At 41.5% G+C, this 23,159-nt stretch overlaps 1 protein-coding gene and 1 long non-coding RNA gene across 3 annotated transcripts in view; both read right to left on the bottom strand.

The window, feature by feature from the left end:
* Positions 1-23,159, bottom strand: part of CLGN (calmegin) — a 65,811-nt gene that overhangs the window by 40,632 nt on the left and 2,020 nt on the right. Inside the window, exons 1-3 of one of the 2 annotated variants that reach the window (XM_054031152.1) lie at positions 20,633-20,650; positions 6,582-6,752; positions 4,486-4,559 (exon numbers count right to left, since the gene is read on the bottom strand). In XM_054031152.1, coding sequence (XP_053887127.1) covers positions 4,486-4,559; positions 6,582-6,743 — 236 coding nt within the window. In that variant the 5' untranslated portion in view covers positions 6,744-6,752; positions 20,633-20,650. Of the gene's footprint in view, positions 1-4,485; positions 4,560-6,581; positions 6,753-20,632; positions 20,651-23,159 lie in introns of those variants that run through there. The other variant, XM_054031150.1, reaches the window with a different exon arrangement.
* LOC128838722 (uncharacterized) lies at positions 1,108-4,383 on the bottom strand. Its single transcript, XR_008445248.1, has 2 exons — positions 3,007-4,383; positions 1,108-1,725 (listed from the first exon to the last, which is right to left on the bottom strand). It is a non-coding gene; the product is annotated as an uncharacterized LOC128838722 (long non-coding RNA).

Here is a 23,159-nt window from a genome sequence, read left to right as displayed (position 1 = left end):
GCTTAGATTCCCTCCACAATTCTGAGTAACAGGCTACATGAACTTACTAGAAGTACCGTATCATGTGGATCACTATTTTTTGGGTCAGGTCCATGATCTAACTGGTGGGAGTTGTTAGACCCCTGAAATGAGCATCAGTGCATGCCGCTCTTCCACGTAAGGAAGAGAACTTTTCTGTACTTTCTTGGGAAGCTAGCCCCACTACTTCAGTGCCAGACCCCCCACAGATCACTGAGAAATCTGAACAATTTGGCTTCCCTCAAAACGGTGCTGGAATGCAAATGAACTCAAGTCTATTCTGTGCCCACCCCATCAAGTCCAATGCTATATTAACAAGAAACTATATTACTATAGTAGATGCATATGATTCATTGTGGCCAGTTCCTAGATATTTACATATGGTTGGTAGGGTAGGGAGAGTGCGCAGATACAAGAATTTTCAAAAGTCCAGGGTTTTTAAAAGAGTGAACAGAGGTGCAAGTTTCCACATCACAACATTGGTATTTATGGCATCTCCATCCCAGTGATTTTAAGTGAATATCCACTTCTCTATTGGGCTATGATGTTATACCCACACTACACAAACCCAGACAGATAGTGGTTTAACTACAAACTAAGCAGGTGAAGGATGGTAGAGCATGCATTTGGATGTGTCTGACGACTCCTAGTGACTGCAAATCAGCAATATGGATATACCCATCTGCCTGTTGTGTTCTGTATAATACCTGTGAAACAAGAATGAACTGTCTGTGGAGAGAGGAGCCTGCAGACTTTGCAGTAAGTTATGCTCAGCTGGACAGAAAAGTAGTGCCACCACTTTGGCAACGCTACCTACATTAGGAATGCAAATCAAATTGGAATTTTCACATATGTTGCCAGGTGGAGGTTGGGATGAATGATGTAGAAGCATGAAAGATTTGGATATTTTCATTTGCTATGAAATAAATACTGCTTCCTTGGCTGATGGTAGGTTTTACCTTTTTATAATTTCTTTATCCTGGGTATTGCTTTTCTTTTATTCATTTACTCACTCATAACTGTAAATAGTAGAGAGGCTACTCTGTCAATACATCACTTACCTTCAAAGATTGAGTCACAGATAAATGCTGCAATTTGCAAATCAGTTTTATTACACATAAATTAGTAGGACAAATGCATTAGGTATGTAGTGCAAAGCAAGAAAACATTAAGGAAAACATGGTTTATGGGACATGAAATGCATGTCCAAGGGATTTAAGTTCTTTTCCCCCTGCTCTCTAGCAAGGATGGAGTATTGTGGAAATGTACATGAGAGAAGAGTATAGGGCAATTCAATAACAGATGCTATGGTCTTGTATCATGCAGTTTTGCTTAGAAGGCAAAACACACACACACACACACACACACACAGGGCCTGTTGCTGAGATAACAGCACTAGTTTCTATGCCCTTGAAAACTCTCACTCAAGCACCCTATGGAAATCTTGTTCAGGCAGCTTTAATTTTTCCTATCACAATGGATGTAAGCCATTGTCTCTTCTTTTGCCTTATCTTGCAACAGAGAGCTGTTTTTTCCTCCCCTAATTTAAATAGTCTATCAGAGTCCCTTTTCGTGTTCCTCTGCAAATCTAGAAATCATGCTTCTCATTTTCGTCTTCCTCCTCCCCTGACTGGTCAAGAGCTCTGGACTTTAAGTGTCAGATGTATGGTTCTCTCTTGCACTTTCATGGCCTTGTCATGATCAACACTGAAATGAAAAATATGAAGAGATACTTAGTAATGGCACAACCAATCTTTAAAATACAAAGGAATTTAATAAAAAAAAATATACCAATTTGTTTAGTTTACAATTCCAAAGCATTCTTTCTAGTTATTCTGTTCTCAAGATTCAAACTGGTGAGAAACCAAGACTCTCCAACTTAAAATAGATTATTAGGAAAGGGACTAATGAAATTTAGTCACTGCAGGTTTAACCAGTGCCTGAACAGAATCTCTGTACTGCGAATTTTAGCCAAGGTGAAGGAAGGCCATATTTAGATGCCTGGTAAGGCTGATCATTGAAAAAATATTTAGAGTGGAAACTGGATAACAGAACAGGCTCTAGGACTGGTATAATGAGCTTCTGTGTGGCCACAGAGAAATTAACATTGGTCCTAACTTAACTTCTAGAACAGAGTACTGGCCTTACCAAAGATTTGCAGAAGTCTGAGAAAAACTATGTCTAAAATAAAGTTCTCCATTAGATTGGCTGGGCAGGGGATGTTTACAGCACCATTATCCTACCTTCCACATACTTGGAGTGGTTTGTTATTTAATGGCACTTATTCCTGCATTTCAGCATTAACTAAAGAGGCAGAATGAAATAGGATTGCAGCTAGAGCAAACAAACTAACTAGCACTCTGGTTCTGCAGTCAGATCCATGCTGGTGAACCCTTACATGCAATGGTCACTGAGGTCAAAGGGCTCTATGCAGCCCATGCAGATTCAATTACAGGACTGAGGACTAACCAACCTAAATATCCTGGTCCAGCACGTAAACCATTACATGTTGAGGCTGTAGTACCCAATATGTTGACTACCACAATAAAATTTGCTTGTTTTAACGTTTTTATATATATATGGATGGACTGACTTCATTTTCTGCCCCATTCAGCTACAATTTTGAGATGGGAGAGGGCATGGCACCTTACCAGGACATGCTCTAGGCCTGGGGATTTTTGCCTTTACAAGGTTCATTGCCCTAAGTAATCAAATATGGAGGAGGTGAAAGAGGACTGCTGAACTGGTGAATCTGGTAGAACCGAATGAGTGGGGGATGGGAAGGGAAGGAGGAAGAGAAGGAAATTCAGGCAGGACTAGCCACTTGTGCTAGAGCAATTAAGCCAGAGGTTGGCAGCAATTAAGTTTTATAACCACACTGTATGAAAAATCATTCTGCCAAACCCCTAGAGCATGCAAAGCCAGCCATTATCAGTTGAAACAATGGGGGCGGGGGGAAGGGGGAGCGGGAGAGAAACCCACACATACCTTGTGGAGAGGGGTGTCTCATCTCCCAAGCAATCATCCTCCTGAAGCTTCTTAGTTTGAGATTCTCTGAAGACATTTAGGATTCTGCTATGGTCTCTTGCAGCTAGTGACCCTGCCCCATACATTTTGGGTTAGCAGTCTCCTCCCCCTGGTCCCTCAGTCTGGTTCTTGGTTCTGTTCAACACTATCTCTAGCTCCATAATAAGAGTGCACCAAGAATATGGTTAGTTCATCATAAAGGTACAGGTTTTCTTCCAAAACTTCATAGCATTGTTCGCATCACAGAGACTGTTATACTGAACCTTCAGCCTATTTCTTCTCCCCCCCCCCCGACAGTTTACTACATCTAAGCAATACTCAGTTCAGCCAGGTGTTCAAATATCTGACCATGCATCAAAATGCTTTTGTTAAATTATAGATTGCCACTGGAACCCACATCTTCTGCTTGCCCCAGGTATACATGGGTGTCCAGCTTGGGCCTACGAGAAACAAGCTGATATAATTTCAAGACATGCTCTAGAACTGGCTTGCTAAACAATATAAATTGATCACAAAGTGGATACTGACAAGAAAGATACTCAAGATTTATGATGTATGCAGCACATACAAGATTTGTAAGTTAAGGTGCTTCCAAAATACTTCACTTTTGGGCCAGTAAGAAAAACAAAAACAAAACAGGAATTTAATTAAATTTGCCACCTAAGCAGTGATCGATGTATTCTGGAAGGATGGGGGAGGGGAGTCTTTTCACAGCTGAGACTGTGTCAGCACTTGTCATATACACTGGCACTGCACTGGTGGAGATACACAAAAATGGTATTTAGCCTTCCATAAAGGAAATACAAATCCAGCAGTAGTGATAACACCTGTACTGTTGGGAGCAGTAGTCTAATGCACAACTCACCCACACATACATTAAAGGGATCCTAAAAGTTATTAGGCTGTCAAATCTGGTCAATGCCATAATAGCTATCTTATATAGGTACCTTCAAGGTATAAGATGTTAATGCTATCCAGTGTAGCTGTGGATGTTCTCATTATCCATGTAAATGTCTAATCTTTTTGAACAGCATAAAGTGGTATGTGGCAAATAATGTGATAAATGAATGAGACATCACCACTGAATATAAAGGAAAGTTTTTACGAACACAGATTATTCTACAACCCCAGACATCTCAAAAGGTAGTGACTGGGAGACTTCAAAGTGGACAAGATATGGGAGGGGAGACGCGCCGGGGGAAAGAGTACAGTACAACAGTTTTGCTTAAAATAGAGAACTCACTGACTACTTAGTAGAGCTTTCCCATTTCAAACATCTTTGAAATACCTTTAGAAAATACTTTATTAAAATTACAGAACAAACAAGTTGTGATCAGTGAACCATGAGCAGTTCTGGCCAGACTACTGGCTCTAGATGTTATCAGTTATTCAAACTGCTGAAATTCAAGGTTTACAATGTCATCTGTTATGAACACTTACCCAGTCAATACTCCATCATCAAAGGTTTCTGTAAAATATACTTCCCCAGTAGGCTTTGGAGTCTTGTACATAACCTAAAGACATTTACACAAATATGTACAATGCATGAATTATAACTTTTTTACTGAAATACATCATAGCTCATATGTACATTTATACCTGATGCAAGAAATACAATCAATTGTAATTCTCTGAGAAGTAGTCAGCCCCAACTACTTTTAACAAACACGGTATTTTCTAGGTAGTATCTTGACTATCTTGGGCTTATTACATTTTCTATATTATATTGTTTAAGTTTAAAAAATTCATGGTAAACTGATTATTTTACCCAGCACAAAATAGTCTCTATTAGCCCTGGAGATGGCTAATGGATTCCACTAAACAGACTAAAGTATATGGAAGTTGAATATATTCCTAAGAATTAAAAAGATGTGTGTGTTCTGTGCCTACAGATATAAAAAAAAAAAAAGTTAAGCACCTATTGGGTATCTATGCACTAATATTTTCAGTGTGTGATGCTTAGCAGCATAAGCTATTGCATATCTAAAAGCATAAATGGAAGATCAAAAGGCATAATCATTATGGCCAAAATGTGTAAGATATTGTCAATAAGGGAAAACGTAGGGAGAAGTTAGCGAACTTGTCCTGATCCTCATCTTCCTACCTATTTCTTTCCTCCACTCACTTTTTCCATTCTGTGTGGTTTTCTTCCCTATGTGGTTAAGTGGTATATTAGAATTTATTTTACTATTTGAAAAAGAAACCTCTTGCTGTATTTTGTAAGCATATCCCTCCTGCCCAAGGTATGATGTAATTTACATCAAAACAACATTTTAAATATATTATCTACAAGAAATTAGCAGAGAGGGAGAGATGAACCGAAGCTACTGAAACTACAAAGGTGACCACAATTGAAACAAGATAAACCCAAGCAATATTTTCTGCTTTAACTTCCAGAAATACAAGTGAGATGGCAGGATATAGTACTATTAAGTATCCTGAGAGAAGGAGCTAAGTCCTGCCTTAAGCATAAGTGTCAAAGCCTTAGTGAAGCTCCCCCCACTGGGCACTGACCAGGCTGTTTGGACCCACATACTAGGCCCTGGGGTCACTGAGTGGCTCTAGCCATCTCTGGAGCCAACCTCTCTGGCACACTTCTTGGGCACAAACCATCTGGAACCCCTTAGCCCATCTGCCTGGGGGCCCTCCCCCCAAGATTGAGCCCCTTATGACTCCTCAGCAGCTTAAGTACACCCTTTTGAGAGAGCACCACCCTAGTGGGAGTTCTGGTTTCCAGTTAACCCTTTCAAAGGTATGCAACTGTTGAATCAAACAGACATGGACTTTGTCTAAAGATTTCTAAAAACAATCACTTTAGACATCAACAGATATAAAGAGCCATACAAAATAATACCTGTACCATTCCCTGCCTCAGTCTCTTAACCACTCTTGAGCATTCTTTGGAATTTGGTTAGAGTCTAAGGAGTCCAGGATCTTCCTCTCTCCCGTCCCCAACATATGGCTTCTCCTGAAGAACATGTAGTCTCCTTTCTAACCCCTCTAGACAGACACCTTCAACTTGGCATGTCTGGCAGTCAAAAAGAGTTTTCCTCTTTCAGGAAACATGCCTCTTTGTTCCTCTCAGCCAAATTTCTCAGCCTCTAGTTTTATAGGGCTGTATCAACACTTCACCCACTGGAAAGAACTTAATTCTTTAAGACCAAGTAAGTAGCAACAGAACAATGAAATGTAACAATGTAAACCAAGTCACATCATTTTCACAAAGATATAAAAGTTTCCCACATTCTTCATAATAAACAAAGTAATTTGCCAGGTGTGGCAAACCGATTGCAAGCTCTGCAATTCAGCCATATTTTAACTACTGAGCACCCCCTGACAATGGAAGGCCTGAGTTTCTACTCTGGTAATTTGGGTTCATACACAAGGTTTGCTGCCACATAGCAACTAAAGAAAAACAACCAAGTGGCTACACGTGATTTGTCAACTACATATATTCACTGTCAAATCTCTGTATTCCTTAGAAGAGTTACTCATTTTGTAAAACAAGTTTTGGCTGATGTCAACAATAACCTTACCTCTAGAGAAGAGCTGCCTTTGTCAAGATCAGTTTCTTGCGAGTTCTTGTCAAAATCCTCGACCTCAACATCTGCATCCTGGATTTCTTCATCATGCATTTCTGCAGTTACTGAGCTGATTAACAAGACACCCAAACACAGCCAATCCCAATGGACTTGCATACTGGTTATCTGCAGAATTAATAAGTACATTGTCACTGCAAAAATATAGTTTACCTCCTTAACAGTTATTTGCAGAAAGAGCTACAGGAGAAAAACATTTAAAGATAACAGGGGACAAAGACTGAATATGCATTTTGTTATTTGCATTTTTTCCAAAAGCTTAACAGCTTTGATAACCCTCATGAAAGCATTCTGAACAAAATAATTAAATTTGACAATGGAGTTAAAAGGTAGCAACTGTAAGACAGTAGAACAGGTTTTCTCTTCCTGTTCCATCCAAGGAACATCTGATATAACTGGTGCATCCAAGATATACTTATCCCCATTACTGGAGGTTTTTAAGAATAGATTAGACAAGTGTATGCTAGGGATGTTCTAGGTATACATAATCCTGCCTCAATACAGGGAAAATGGACCAGATGAGCTTTTGAAGTCCCTTCAAGTCCTACACATCTATGGATTACTTTATAGATACCACTCAGATGGAGACCATCTTGGCTGGTGTTAGGCAACTTTTATATTGTTCAGACAACTGCAGAGTTTCACTCTAGCGTACTGGTGTTTGAGAATATCCATGGACTGCCTCAGCAAGATTTAAAAACGTATTACAACACTTGCTAAAGCTAGTTTTGGGGTACCGCCATCACTGCGCATGTCCGCAAGGCCTATGTCCAGCCTCTGTCCAACAAGAGTAGATATGGTGTGGCACCTTAACGCCTTCTGGGCTACTCACAAAAGAATGCGTTCGCTTTCCTCCTCCTTTTCCTAACACACAACCCCCCCCTCCTTTGACCTACCATATCAGAAAACTGACCATAAACAAAAAAACCCACACACACATACAAACTCATTCCACTTTGGGAATCTTCAGCTATCACTGAACGGGAAACAGTCTATTTATTTGTCTTCTCCTATGGTTTTCTCTAATCTTTCATTAGAAGGATAGTTTGGATGAAAAAAAAAAAAGTGTTTACATCTCTATTAACGAAATGATCATCTTCTGAAAAATGTACTTAAAGTAAACTTTTCTCCTCCCAGTTCAGTAGCTGGGTCTGCAATTCATAATCAAAGACAAAAACAATGCGAAGGAGTTTTTTTTTTTTAAATCCTCAATTCTTATCCATCCTGTACCTCATTTTTAAAAGCCTCTCCCCTGGCAATTGCTCCAAATTCTAAAAATCCACTTGTTAATCCTTCTCTTCCAGCACTCATTAGCCCAAGGACTAAGTCTACTCACCAGATCAAGTTGTTAGTGCTTCAAACCACAACTGCTCCTGGTCCATCTCCAGCTAGGTATCTTCAGCTTGGACTGACAGACACCACCCTTCACTCCAAAATTAATACCTCACACCCATTGATGTTGATCAGTACCCTAGACAGTGATTCGGTTTATACCGTTAACCACCCCATACCTCAACAGAATCCTCTGCTGAGATGGCAGAAGGCCCCCCTTCCCCCTACTTTCCAAGGTGGATAAAAATCAATGATATTTTATTTAAAATTGGATTTTTCTGATAAAATGCTTTTGTGGAAAACTGTATCTTAATTAAAACTAAGATCTCTCATCATGGAATAGGGATTATAAATTCTAATTCTATAGTATGAGACAATATATTCATTTAATGTTTAAGAAAAGGTTTGTAAATGAGTTCCAATAGTTCATGGATTAGGGACCCAATCTTATGGGGTTCCAGGGGTTTCTGTATAAATTATTTAGGTTAATCTTTCTATCTACCCAATGGGACTCCGTGCTCAATCTAGAAGACACCATCAGAGATGCTTAGTTTTGCAGTTCTCAAACTCTGGATTTGGGTCTCCAGAGATAACATGCTTGTTAACAGCAAAAAATGTTTTTAAATAAATATATAGAGGTGAGAAATAACAGACCTCAACCTTATTGTCCCTCTTCAAATTTGTGTACACAGAGTCAATCCCTTACCTCTCTCTAAAAGTGCAAAGTTCAATGAATAGAAGATTGTTGGGGGCGGAATAGATCTGGACAAGGAGAAAACTCTGGAAATAAATGTGAGAAGGGAAGGGACAAGCAGTAGAAACAAAAGTGAAACTGTTTGAGCAGCATATTCCAGAAGCCTTGAGGTCTTTCTGTGTGTAACCTTCATTGATTTGAGATCTACCATAGCATTCTCTCACTAGAAGGGAAAACCTATAAAGGCAGCAGTCCATAAGAGACTCACTTTGGGAATATTTTAATGAAGTTCCTCTACCTGTGGTTAAGACAGGCATGCATGCAAAATGCAAACAGTACAACAAAGAAATGCAAGGCCTGGTTGCCCGAATAAAACACCATGAGAAGTGTTCCTTCTCAGGAGGAAGCTGCATTGAAAATGATGAAAGGAACATGTCTGAACATGCAGGATCTTCAGGTTGGTAAACTTTTTTATTTCATACTTCTTTCTTAAGGCCTGCCTGTCTTCCTTCTGGACAATTCTTGAATTCTCATGTTTGAGCAAAAAATATAGATAGTACCATAGAGTAACAACATTTTAGATACAGTTGTGATAAAAAAAAATAAATAGCTGAAATAGGCAGATCTTCCTTTTACAATTTCATCTTTAAAGTAGTATTGAGTGTCAGTAAATGCAATGAGGAATAGTAATAATTAAGTAACTGCATTGACTTATTTTGCTTAGGAGAATCCATCCCCAACACACACAATTCTGAAGACTAGCCACCTTCAAGATCACCATCATTGTCTATAGTTTGAGTTATCTGCCAATGATAATGTTTCAGTCACATCATGTATGTCACATAGCCACAGTATATCACATGTAGCAAAAAAAAAAAAAAAATCCGGAAATAAATCATAGAAAAGTTTCTGATAAGAACCAGCAGATTACAAAAAAGGTAACTGATTAAAAAGTTGCCCGGTTTGTTTATGCCACTCTCCTTTCCATATGATTGAGAACCCACACTTCATTAACCTGGTTCATTCAGTCATTAAGACCAGGATACAGTCCACCCAACAGAGCAGATGTTGCAGGCAAATTGTTGGATAAAGCGTATGAAAGAAATTGAGCAGTGGGCAAAAAGTCTAGAGTGTGAAATTGTTAACCTGAGTCTTGATGGGTGGAGCAATATCCACAATGATCCTACTTATTGTGCTTGTGTGACAGAGAAAGGGAATGTCTTCCTTACAGAAACAATTGCTACATCAGGAAATGCACACACAGCAGAATACTTACAAGTAGCAGCAGTAAAAACTATAACAAGCTGTTGGGGGACGGGGGGAATTCAAGTGTCTGGTACACAGCTTGGTCACAGACAATGCTGCAAATGTATCCAAGATGAGAAAAAAGTCAACCTAACAACATACGGTTGCAGTGCTCATTTGATACACCTCCTAGCCAAAGACTTCAGTGTTCCAGAAATAAAGGCTAATGTTATTGAAATTGCAAAATACTTCCGTAACAATCACTTTGCAGTAGTGAAAAAAGTGGGAGGAACCAAGCTAACTCTCCCATTGCATGTCTTGTGGACCTCAGTAGTGGACTGTTTTGAGCACTATATAAAGAACTGGCCTAATCTGATGACAGTTTGTGAACAAAATCCTGAAAAAAATAGATGGCACTGTCACAGCCAAAGTTCTCAACACTGGGCTTAAAAGAAATGTTGAGCACCTGCTGAGTACTCTGAAGCCTATTTCTGTAGCCTGGAACAAAATGCAGGGAAATAGCTGTTTTATTGCTGATGCTGTTGAAATCTGGAAGGAACTGAGTGAGATCTTAAAAAGAGAAATATGCAATGACAGAGTTAAATTACAAGCATAAAAAAAATAAATGGGACAAGCACTATCTCCAGCTCATTTTCTTGCAAATATTCTCAATACTCAGTACCAGGGTCAAGCCTTAACTGATGAAGAAGAGGACATCCAGCAATCATCCCTCCATAATGTCAACTATAATAAACTTCAGAGCTAAGGGTGAACCATTCAAGAAATATGTTTGCTGATTATGTTTTAAAGAAAGTCACACCAATGAACTGGTGGAAGTCACTTAAACACTTGGATTCACAGATTGTTGAAGTGATAACATCACTTCAAAACAGCAGCAGCTTCTTATGCTGGAATAGAAAGAATATTTTCTTCATTTGGACTAATTCATTCCAAATTGAGAAATCGTTTGGGACCTGAAAAAGCAGGAAAGCTTGTTTTTCTTTTCTAGATTATGAACTAACAGGAAAATGAAGATGAAAACGACTGAGATAGCTGCAGAAGCCATTATTTTAAGTTTCTCATGTTGACCTGGCTGACCTAGTCAATGTAATTGTTTGTTTTTTAAATATTTAATTTAAAAACAATTTTAACAGAAACAAACCTGATTTAAAAAAATGTTTTACTAAGTTCAAATGCTTGTTTTGTTAAACTATTATATGTTTGCTGTTGGAGAAGAAAAAAATCCAGAATACATAATGTAATTGTTTTAGTTAACTAAAACAATTTAAATGTTTGTCTGGTGATGTTCTCCTAATACAGCATGGCAAGAAAATCCTCCAAATAGTAATGATTAACCTGTTGAATTGGAGATATTTATTAAGTCATTGGGAGGTGAACTATCTGCTTCAATTACCTTTGATAAATGAAATAACCAAACAATCACTCATTTTCTGATATAGCTGTAAAACTTATTTTGAAAACTTTTCAGATTAATCACTTTAAAAATGTATAGTGTGTACCATCTAAAAATGAAAGCTACATCTATCTCTGAGTTGTGAAGAATATGTATTGGTTGTTATAACCTTAATAAGAATGCACTTTTAATGTAGGAAGACTTGATTTAATCATGGATTTCTGACTAGTGATTTAAATCAATTTGATTCAAGTCAAATCCACCCTGGTTGGAAGGTGTCTAGTTACTGAGGCAGGGGACTGCAGGAAAAGAAGAGGGATTGGAGGGGCCTCATGGCTGAGATCTGAAAACTGCCCTGGAAACCTGGATTCTATCCCTAGCTCTGCCAGAGTTCCTATGTAATGCTAAGTAAATCACTTAAACTAAACATTTCTGATACAGTCAATAATTGTGTGTGTGTTGTTTTCTGGATGCCCAACTTGAAACTTAGGGGTCAGATTTGCAGAAGTGCTGTGTGCTTACAGCTGAGACTGTAGTAAATGAGGGCTGTACTTGAATAGGAATTGCACTATCATGTTAAGTACTCTGGCGGAGGGGTGGGGAAATCAGGTCCTAGGCAGCTCAACATGGGCACCCAAAGACTGTGGATACTTCTGGCTTTAATCTGCGTGCCTCAAATCCCCATCTATAAAACCCCCCACCTCACATAAGTTTTGAGAAGGTGAATTAATGTTTGAGGAATAAGTACAATAGACTTATTAAGAGAGGAAAGCCCATAAGCAAAATTCATAGCAGGATTTGAATAGTGAGCAGTAAATATGATCTAGGGACATTACTGAACCACCAACTGGTTCGGTTTCTATTAAAATCTCTGAAACGGTCTATAACCAGACCACAGATAAGTATTTGGGAAAGTTCAAGTTGGAAGGCAACTTGGGTGAAAGCGATCATGAAATAGTAAGAAAAGTAGTAAGTGAGCAGCAGCAGAAGAGCTGACCTCAAAAAAAGCAGACTAACAAATTTAAAGAGAACTGGTAGGTAAGATCCCATAGGAAGAACATTTAAAGGAAAAGAATTCAGGAGGGCATGCAGTTTCTCATCAAAACAATATTAAAAAGGCACAAACCACAGCAAACTATCCCAATGCAAAGGTAAGATAGAAAGAATAGAAGAGGCCAATATGGGTGCATAGGGGTGTTTTGTTTTGTTTTTAAACTGACCAGATCAAAAAAGAATCCTATGAAAAAAAGTGGAAATGGACAAATTGCTAACGATAACTACAAAAGAACAGCACAATCACGTCGCAACGAAATCAGAAACTCTAAGGCACAGAATGAGTTACATCTAGTAAGAGACAAAAAGGCAATAAAAAGATTCTAATACATTTGGAGTAAGAGAAAGACAAAGGAGAGTGTCGATCCATTATTAGCAGGGAAGAAGGGCTAACGGAGGACACCAAAGAGGCTGAGGTGTTTTAATTAGTGTTTTGCTTCACTAAAAGGTTAATTGTGATCAGATGCTTAACAATTAATAAGAGCAACAAAGGGGAAGGAACACAAGCCAGAATAGGGAAAGAACAGGTTAAAGAATATTTAAGACAAGTTATATGCACTCAAGTCAGAAGGGCCTGATGAAATTCACCCTAGGGTACGTAAGGAACTAGCTGAAGCAATCACTGAACCATTAGCAATTATCTTCGAGAACTCTTGGAGGACAGGTAAAGTCCCAGAGGACTGGAGAAGGGCAAACATAGAACCTATCTTTAAAAAGAGGAACAGAGCACCTGGGGAATTACAGACCTGTCCACTTAATTTTGATGCCTCAGAATATACTGGAGCAAATTAAACAAATTGTAAGCACCTCGAGGATAATAGGGTGATCTGTAATAGCCAACATGGATTTGTCAAAAACACATCATGCCAAACCAACCTAATTTTCTTCTTTAACAGTGTAATTTCTCTACTGGATAGGGGGAAAAGCTGCAGACGCGATACATCTTGACAGTCCCTCATGACAGCCTCATAACCAAACTAGGAAAACACCTGTAAGACAAGGGAGGTAACTGTTCTGCTCTACTTGGCACTGGTGAGGATTCATCTGGAGTAATATGTCCAGTTTTGAGCATCATACTTTGAGAAAGATGTGGACAAATTGGAGGGAGAAAGAGAGACAGACACCCCTTCCCTCCCACCCCCTGGGAGTGTGGAAAAAGGAAAATATGTAGAAACATGACCTATGAAGAAAAAACTAAATATACCCATTTTTTTAAACCTGAGTAAAGTAGACTGGGGGGAAGGGGGAAGAGACCAGATAGCAATCTTCAAATGTGTTAAGGGCTGTTGTAAAGAGGATGATGATTAATTGTTCTCCATGTCCACTGAGGGCAGGATAAGCGGATTCCTTCTTCATTTGCAGCAAGGGAGATTTTGATTAAATAGTAGGAAAATTTTCTAACTATAATGCTAGTTAGGCACTAGAACAGGTTATCTAAGGAGGTTGTGGAATCCCCATTATTAAAGGTTTTTGTACCCCATTATGAAGCTTCCTAGGTAGGGTTACCATTAGTCCAGATTCTCCCGGACATGTCCGGCTTTTTTTGAGTTAAAAATAGCGTCTGGGGGGAATTTGTAAATGGCCGGACTCCCTCTCCCATGCAGAGCACGTGCGGCTGACAGGGCAGCCGGCTGGATCCTGCCACACTCGCACGGGGCTCTGGCAGCCAGAGCCCCTCCTCCGCTTCCCCCTCCTCTCCCCTGCAGCTTGAAATCACTCCCCTCCTCTCTCTCCCTCCCGCCCCCTCCCTGCATTCGCAGATCGCCGGCCACTTGCATCGGGCCTCCGGCAGTCTGGAGCTCCTCCCCCTGCTCACCCTCCCCTGCTGCCCAGCACGCCACTCCGCAGCACTCTGAGCGGCCCCGTAAGGGGGCCAGGGGGTCGGAGAAGGGGCAGGGAGGTTCTGGAGGGGGCAGTCAAGAGACAGGGAGCAGGGTTGGATGGGTCGGGAGTTTGGGGGGGGGGGGGCTGTCTGTCCAAAACCTTATCCACACCCCCAGTCAGGGTACAGGTAGGGGGTAGGGGTCCTAGGGGGCAGTTAGTGGCAGGGGTCCCAGGAGGGGGCAGTCAGGGGACAAGGAGCAGGGGGGGGTTGGGGGTTCTGAGGGGGGCAGTCAGAGGGTGGGAAGTGGGAGGGAGTGGATGGGGTGGGGCAGGATGGGGCTTCCCTCCCCCCCAGTGTCCTCTTTTTTGATTGTGGAAATATGGTAACCCTATTCCTGGGGGTACCCAAGGTTGCGAGGCACCTTGCTACCACCTATCCTTAGCATGAAGGAGCCTAATCTGTGCCTGCTGAGGGCCAGCACCCTAAAAACTCTTCAACCACAGAGAACACAAGTACTCCACTCCAGAGCTACACAAGCCCCACTTGCTCTCTACAGGTTAGTGATAGGCACACTCCAATCCCCAAGTATCCCCCAGGTCCACTGCTTCCAAAAGTAGCAGCTTACCATTTTCCCTTCAGTTGACCACTCTGTTTATGTATATAGGGAAAACAAGTTTAACTAAGTAGAGATTTCAAAGACAACAAATAGAAATTCTGGAAACAAATGGTTACACAAAATAAAATCATAACATACCTTCTAGAACTTAGACTTAACTAGTTACTGTTTTACAGTATTGCTCCATGTTTTTCAGCCAGGTATGCTGTGATCCGTTCCCCCCTGAAACACACACACAAAGCTTGTCTCCTCCCTTTGCACCACAGTATACCCCAAAATTCCATTGTCTTTAGTTGTAAACAGGACTCCCACTGCTGTATTATCTCCCCACAGATCTCCTTTTATGTGAGTTCACAATTTTTTCCATTAGCACTAGGCTCCGTAAGACAAATGTATAGTGTCTCACAACGTAAAATGACCAGCCAGAGAGTTTACTGTCCCTGCCTGCTTCCTGATGACTTTTGTCAAGGCTGATTCCCCACTCTGGCACTTCAAATGCAGAAGATGTGGGCCCACAAGGATTTTAAAAATTAATACTGGCCACTCCAGGCTGGTTTTAAACTCCAAAGGTCACAGCTTCTCTCTGACCTTGGACGGGTAGATGCTGCCACTGCTCAAGAGCAACCTTCCCTCCTTTTGAGAGCCCAGGAAGGAACACTTGGGAATTCCTTCCTGTGGGGAACCCTCAAGTCATTTCACCCACCCTTCCCAGGAAGGGCTGAGAAGAAACAAAAAAAAATGGGGGAGATCAGCTGTTGGCACCAGCTAATTAAACATGCACAAGAGTCTTGGGGACATAAAAAAATCCAGTCAGGGTCTTAAAAATAGGTAAATTTTATTAAACCCAAAAAAGAAAGGAAACAGATTTTGAACTTAGGCTTTTTGCTAGATCTTAAGAGAACAATTACAAAATTTAAGCATCAAGATAGCTCTCTTGAGTTCAGCTTAAAGGTTACAAGCAAAACAAGAGCATCTGGGGTTAGCACAGAGAAATCTACAAGCCAATAAGAAATAACCCTAATCACATCTTCCTAGACATTCCCTGATTACTTACATATCCAGAGAGCAACAACGGACAAAGGGAAGTCCCCCCCCCATTTTAAAAGTTCTAGCCCTTCCCATTGGCTCTTTTGGTCAGGTGCCCACTCCCTTTCTTTTATTTGGGGGACTTTAACCCTATACAGGTAAAGCAAGCAGAGAACAGCCACCAAGAGGGACTTTATAGCTAACTGGCTGGGTGTCCATAAAAGGGAGCTCCCTCTCCCCTTCATTTATCACAACCTGTTTTAAGTAATATACCTTATGAACACAGTTTTAATTAGATAAATTACTCCTTAAATATCATCCAAACATATTGGTTGATAATCATTGCAAAATATAAGTTACTGGCTCTCATTAGAGACCTTGCCTGCCAAACTATTATACAGATGCCTGAGACAGGGGATCTTTGTAAACCCTTATGTACTCCTTATGCCCACTATCAGCTGGCATCAAGGGGTCCCTGGATCACACCAATGTAGGTACTTATAGACTATGATCAAGTCATCCTTAATCCTCCTCTTTCTCACACTAAACAGGGTGAGCTCCTTGAGTCTATCGCTATAAGACATTTTCAAACCCTTTAATCATTCTCATGCCTCTTCTCTGAACTCCTCCCAATTTATCAACATCCTTCTTGAGCTACAGACACCAGAACTGGACACAGTATTCCAGTAGCAGTCACACCAGTGCCAAATATTTTACCCCTACTCGATGTTCCCATTTAAACATCTATAAATCACATTACCCTTTTCACCTCAGCATTGCACACAAGTTCAGCTGATTATCCACTATTCAGAAGTCCTTTTCAAACTCACTGCTTCCCATAATGAAAGACACTCCCCCTCCCCCCACAATCCTATAAGGATGGCCTATATTCTTTGTTCCTTGAGGAATGACTAATATTTGGCCATATTAAAATGCACATTGTTAGCTTGTGCCCAGCTTACCAAATGATCCAAATCACTGTAACAGTAGCCTGTCCTCTTCGCTATTTACCATTGCTCAATCCTTGGGTCATCTCCAAAATTTTTCAGTTTTCATATTCTCACTGACAAAAGTGTTAAATACCATAGGGCCAAGAACCAGTCCCTGTGGGACCCCACTAGAAACACCTGTTCAATAACGCCTCCTCATTTACAACTACATATTGAGACCTCTCATGGGTGACCTCTGTAACATTAAACTTCAGTCACCTAAAGGATCAGTCCTCTGTTTCTTCGTAACTGTTGCTCAGGGGTAGGGCAGTACAGTTGTTTTCTGCACAACCTCATAAAGGTTGTCTACCACCTTTTTAGTTTCCCAGTGGAGGAGGTCTCACCACATTGGTCTTCCTTAGAGTAATTATTTTTTCTACTAGTTGAAGCAAGTTAGTTCTGTAGTTCACAGAGCTTCCATCTTCAATTCTTCTTTGAAAAGATGGTATTTAGCCCAAGTCCTTACTTTGTCCACAGCCAAGAAACCACTTCTACAAGTCTATTTCTCTCCCTTATTTTTGCCTTAAATCTAGACATCTTTAAGAACACAGGTTAATGCTTTGGGCAAGTGATAATACTAAGGATATATGAAGATTGAAGAAAGTCAGATCTTATTCTTTCTTCATGGGAATCTTTAAAACAAGCATTTTTTAAAAAACATCTCAGTAGATCGAACCAAATATGCCAAGTTAGCAAAGCTCCCAATAAAATCCTCAAAGCCTTAGGTTGCATACGATAGAGCTTTGTTCAATAATATTTGCAATTCCTTCAAAGGCTACAAGAGTGATATTCCTTCCTCAGATGAGAAGTCTTCAGTTCTTTTAGTTTCATTTGATATAAATGAAGCAAGCAAATAAAATTAAAATTATAAAAAAAAAAATTGAGAACTTTATTATTAAACTCGTATTTGATATTTCTTCCCTTCCTGGGAATTTATTCTTTTTGCTAATTCCCATAAGTAGCATCCAGACCAGCACATCCCATGTATGAGAAACAGAAGATTTCTTGCAATTTCTCATAATGGAGGATATCCACTGGTCTGCAGGTTCTCCACATACACCTCTACCCCAACATAACGCGACCCAATATAATGCTAATTCGGATATAACATGGTAAAGCAGTGCTCTGGGGGGCTGCGCATTCCAGTGGATCAAAGCAAGTTCGATATAACGCGGTTACACCTATAATGTGGTAAGATTTTTTGGCTCCCGAGGACAGCGTTATATCAAGGTAGGAGGTGTATATAATATAGAATTAAGACTTCCATAATATATAAAGGTATTATGTTTTATGTAGTTTCAGTTTTAGAGGTAGTTTCCTGTGGAGAGACTGTAGTACTACCCGAGAGAGGAAAAATTCTACAGCCTAAACTGCCTCCACTAAGGTGGCATGAGCAGGAATAAATCATGAGTATCATCCAGACCCTCTTTATTACAAGAAATAAAAAAGTTACAGGTAAGGCAATTGTTTCAAGACACTTCAAAAGTAGGATTTCATAAAAGAGGAGAAAAGATGGTTGTGAGGCACCTCCTCAGACTATTCCAGTCCAGATCCACAAAGATCTCCTTTTTCTGTTGAAGGTAAAGAGACCATGAGGGAAACGTGATGTTATTTTTGCCACTCTTAGATTTCCTGCCCACTCTTCTCTTTTTAGGAGTGGAGATTTAGAAGATGGGAGAAGAAAAAAAGGGAAGAGGAATTTCAAAAACATCCTCATAACTACTTAAGGATAGAGACTGCTCTGGGTTGTAATAGCTCCTAATGTCATCATATAATCATTGGATGACCCAACCAATAAGTAAGAGTGTACTAATAGAAGAAAGAGGTCTTCAGTAGTATCCAGGGATTAAGATACAATGGCAAAGAAACTGGTCTGATCTGGGTAATATAATCTTGTTTAACCACTTTACAAAAGTTTGTTCTGTAAAGCCTCCATTACAGTGCTTGCCTTCTGCATCCCAGGTATCAACAACCCCTGTAGGCTAGTCATTAATGGGGGTTCTTCTGAGAAGAGATTAAACAGTAATCTCCTATACCCATCTTTTACCTCAAGTCCCCATATGTCATCTGTGGGAGGTATGGTGGGAAGAAGAGTTCCATTTATGGCTTCTCATAATTGTTTGAGATGTGACTGTTCTTGTTTAGATGTCTTTTGGAGGAGGGGGTTTTGCAGCTGTATACAATATATGTAGATTGCAGTAGCCCCCAAGATGTATTAAACCAAAACACTGAGGAAGAGTCTCTGTAACACAAAGAATGTACATTTATAAATCTGAGGAGCAGTCTTGAATTTTCTAGGAGATTTAGCCTGCATTTCTGTATTCCATTCAACCACAGTGCAGTGACAAGTCTGATGCTAGAAGAACTTGAAATTATGATTTTCTTTGTAATTTCTATAGGTAAGTGCTATCCATCTGCCCTAAAGATTAAATCTTGTGGAGAAAAAGGGGATACAGGCAAGGCCTAAAATCGGACAGAAAACCAGGGGGGAGCTTCGAGCAGTGGCAGAACTTTCATTCAAGACAATGTTCTGGTTGACAGTTCTGTTCCAGCTGATTCCAGAGTGGGAATGACACAATCCTATCACTGAGAATGATGGGAAATACTTTAGCCTTATACATTGTTCCAGTATGCTTTATAAGAATTAGTCATCACTATAAACATAAAAAGATTTCCTCTAAGCAAATGAAAGGAGATATCCCCAATGCTAATCATACAGAAGCCTGTCCTTTCCACATGCAACAAGCTTAATGAATTGTTGCACATGCTACCTCTCTCCCCTGCAATTTGTTACTACACTTATAGTCTCTTTTCTTAAGGTTATTATACAGCACACAATAGAATGTGTGGCTCCTCACAGCAGAAGAAATGTAATCTCTACTGCAAGGAATTTACAAACTAGTGTCTGATATTAGCCAAAGGGAAAAGCAAGACAGCCAGGGAGAACCATAGGGAAAAGAAGAAGAACAGAGCCATCATCCATATGATTATGCAATTATCCAGCAAGACTAGTGCACAACTTAAGGAAGACAAAACTACTCAGACAAATACAAAAATAGGTGACTTATTCAGCTAGTCTCTTGCAGGCATTGCAGAAGAACTGGATCCAGTTCAGGAAGAGAATTCCAGACCTAAGGGAGGGACATAGAAGCAACTGAGTATTGACACAGTGGTGGAATACTAAGAAACGGGGCATCAGAGTTAGTATCTTTGGTGGAATGAAGTGAATGGGGTAATGTAATAAGAGACAAGTCTGGATAAGAAGAAAGAGACAGAGTTATGCAGGGCCTTGAAGATTAGTGCAAGAAGTTCAAACTTACTGTGAGGGATAAGGAAAGTCAGCAGAGAGATTCAGAGAAGGGATATTCATTGAATAAAATTTGAGGGGAAAATATACTTGATGTTTCCTATAACAAGCAAGCTCTAATTCTGGACTTCCCAATGATATCAAGCTGAAAATATAGTTGCAGAGACAAAGAAATTAAAATAAAACCCAAAATGTAAAGCCAAAACTATTTTAGCATCAGGTCACCCCAAATTACTGATGTTCATTAGATACATGTAAAAGAATGTTATACTGATGGCCAGTTGCCAAGAAAATACTTTCTGGAAGTTCTTTTAAGGGGAAAAGGAAAGTTAGTACAGGTGGTGGCTTTGCTTGGAAAGGAAAAGTGATAGGTTCCTTCAAATAAACAGCAAGGAAGAGAGATGTTAGCTTTAAGGCTTAGCTGTCCCTCCCAAAGACTAAGCAGACCATGCTGTGGATTTGACCCCCCCAAAAAAAAAAAAGCTACCTGGGGTGAAATCCTGGTCCATCAACTTCAATAAGGCCAGAATTTCATCCTTGATGTTTATTACTTTGACAGTAACCTGCTGTGTGGCAGCCATGCTGGAGAAAAAACAACTGGTGAGAAAGCTACCTTGAGCTAAGTCTGTAGCTTGTTAAGTTAGCTCTTGGGCATCAGAAAGCCTATTTTTACTTTTGTTTGTAACCCATGCTACCTTCAATCTGTTATACCTAGTATCACTTAACCTTTGTTTTATGTTTACTATAATACAACTCTGTGCTGTGTTTGAATTGAAGTGATTATTGGCTCCTGTTAAAGTAATAAGCTGTACTTGTGTCTTTTACAAGCAATGGACTTTAGTTCCCTGAGTATTCCAGGAGAGGGCTGGACTCTTCGTGGCAGACAGTTTTGAGGAAATTCAGGAGTTGGGGTCATCCTCTGAGTAGTAATGAAGGCTGGTGGAGCTGTTGTGTTGTAGGCAGGCTGCTGGGGTCAGAGCACTGAATCAGGGCTCCACAGCGCACACACACACTTAGGGAACCACATGCTTGTCTCTGGGCTGGTGGCATCTGAGCTCTGAGCCACAACAACAGAGTATTTAAGACACCCAGGATTACAGGACAGGAAGTGACAACCCCTTACTGGGCTGGGTTGAACCCCAAAATATTACAGGAAAGCTTCCTCGGAGTGTAACAAGAACAGATTTAGTGCAGCTAACAAGTAAGATTTTAAAAGATATATTCTAGATGAATACCTATGTTTAAAGCTACCCACAAATGAAGGCAAGCACATGTTCAGAATCAATAACCTATATCGGCCCGTGTAACACACTCCACAAATCCAGGGTCTACATTTTGACAAAGACCCACACGATCCTTAAGGAGGGCGAATTCCAGGACAGTGCAACCGTCCTCCTCAGCCCCCTCCTTGCCCCAGGGATCTGACTGCAGTACATGCACAAGAGCAGCTAAAATCAGAGTCCGACTGACCCCAAGCAACAGAAACCAGCCAGTTAGGTACAATTAGCTGCAACTTCCCCTGTAAGGCAGATAATTAGGGGACCTGCTTATTTTTATACCCACCCTAGGTATGAAGCTCCTGCTGTCCATCCCCGCCCCCATACGGAGCTAATTGCTGTTGTTCTCTCTGACTGGTCCCACTAGGTCGCAGCGCAGCTCTAGGGAGAGGCGGGCAGGTGCCGCCGAGGAGGGCAGGGACCGCTGTGCCGGGGTAGTTTGAACGAAATCAGATGTCAGCTTGGAGATTAGAGCCACTACGCTGAAGGGAGGGGGCACAAGACTGAGCGCGCTCCCGGGGAACCCCGCCAGGCGCGTGTCCAGCAGGGAACGCGCAGCGCCCACAGCTGGCGCTTGGAATCCTCAAACCACTGACATTCTAACGGTAAAATAACGGCCCCACCCACATGCCGAAGGGTCACCGGCAGAGTGGGAGAGGGTCGGCAGGAGAGCGGCCTCCACCCCCGACTGCCTCCGCGCAGCCCCTGCCTGAGGGCCGCCGTACTCCTATGCGCCTGCGGAGCCCGGGCCTCCCGTTAACTGTTGACCAAAGGAGCAGCTGCCCCAGCGCCGCCACTCGCCTGCAGAGTGCGAAGCGAGAGCCGGTCACAGCTCTACTCCGCTCCCGCGCGGTGAAGCTCACAGCCCCAAGCCACTACACAGCGAACGGGACCGGAGGCAGCCCGCCCAGCGCAGATCAGAGATATTTAGCCGCGCCCGGGAAGATAATTACCAACAAGCTAGAAGGTCCCGTCTGCCTCTCTCCGGTAAAGCCAGGCAGCGTCTCACAGCGCATCACCCACATTCAACTGCGCATGCGTTGCTGCACTCCAAGGGATACAAGCGATAAAGAGCAGGTGTTGCCGCGCAGCCCGAGCCAATCAGCGCTCGCTCGGAACAGATCAAGCGAATCACAACTCGGGACCATCCCGGCGGCGCAACTCACTGGCTGCATACTCCCTGCCCGAGCCAATCACGGCTCAGTCCGCGGCGGTCAGCGCCCAGCACGTGCTGGCTAGGCCAATCACAATCAGCCCCTAAGGGACTGCTCGCGGCCCTGCCCGGGCAGCTCTAGCTGCTCAGCGCACGCGGGTACATAAGAACGGTACTGGGTCAGGCCAAAGGTCCAGCTAGCCCAGTATCCTGTCTACCGACAGTGGTCAATGCCAGATGCCCTAGAGGGAGTTGACTTAACAGGCAATGATCGAGTGATCTCTCTCCTGCCATCCATCTCCACCCTCTGACAAAGAGAGTCTAGGGACGCCATTCCTTACCGATCCTGGCTAATAGCCATTAATGGACGTAAGCACCATGAATTTATCCAGTTCTCTTTTAAACCCTGTTATAGCCCTAGCCTTCACAACTGCCTCAGGCAAGGAGTTCCACAGGTTGACTGTGCACTGTGTGAAGAAGAACTGCTCAGCCTATGGCGCCAGACCTAGTCGCCAGTCCCCGCATGGGAGTTGGGAAATAGTTACCAGTTTGCTGCTGCCCTGCTTCCTAGCCAGGGCAAGGAA

This window comes from Malaclemys terrapin, chromosome 5, assembly GCF_027887155.1.
Source record: "Malaclemys terrapin pileata isolate rMalTer1 chromosome 5, rMalTer1.hap1, whole genome shotgun sequence".
Classification (NCBI taxonomy): domain Eukaryota; kingdom Metazoa; phylum Chordata; order Testudines; family Emydidae; genus Malaclemys; species Malaclemys terrapin.
This window is presented reverse-complemented; position numbering and strand designations above follow the sequence as displayed.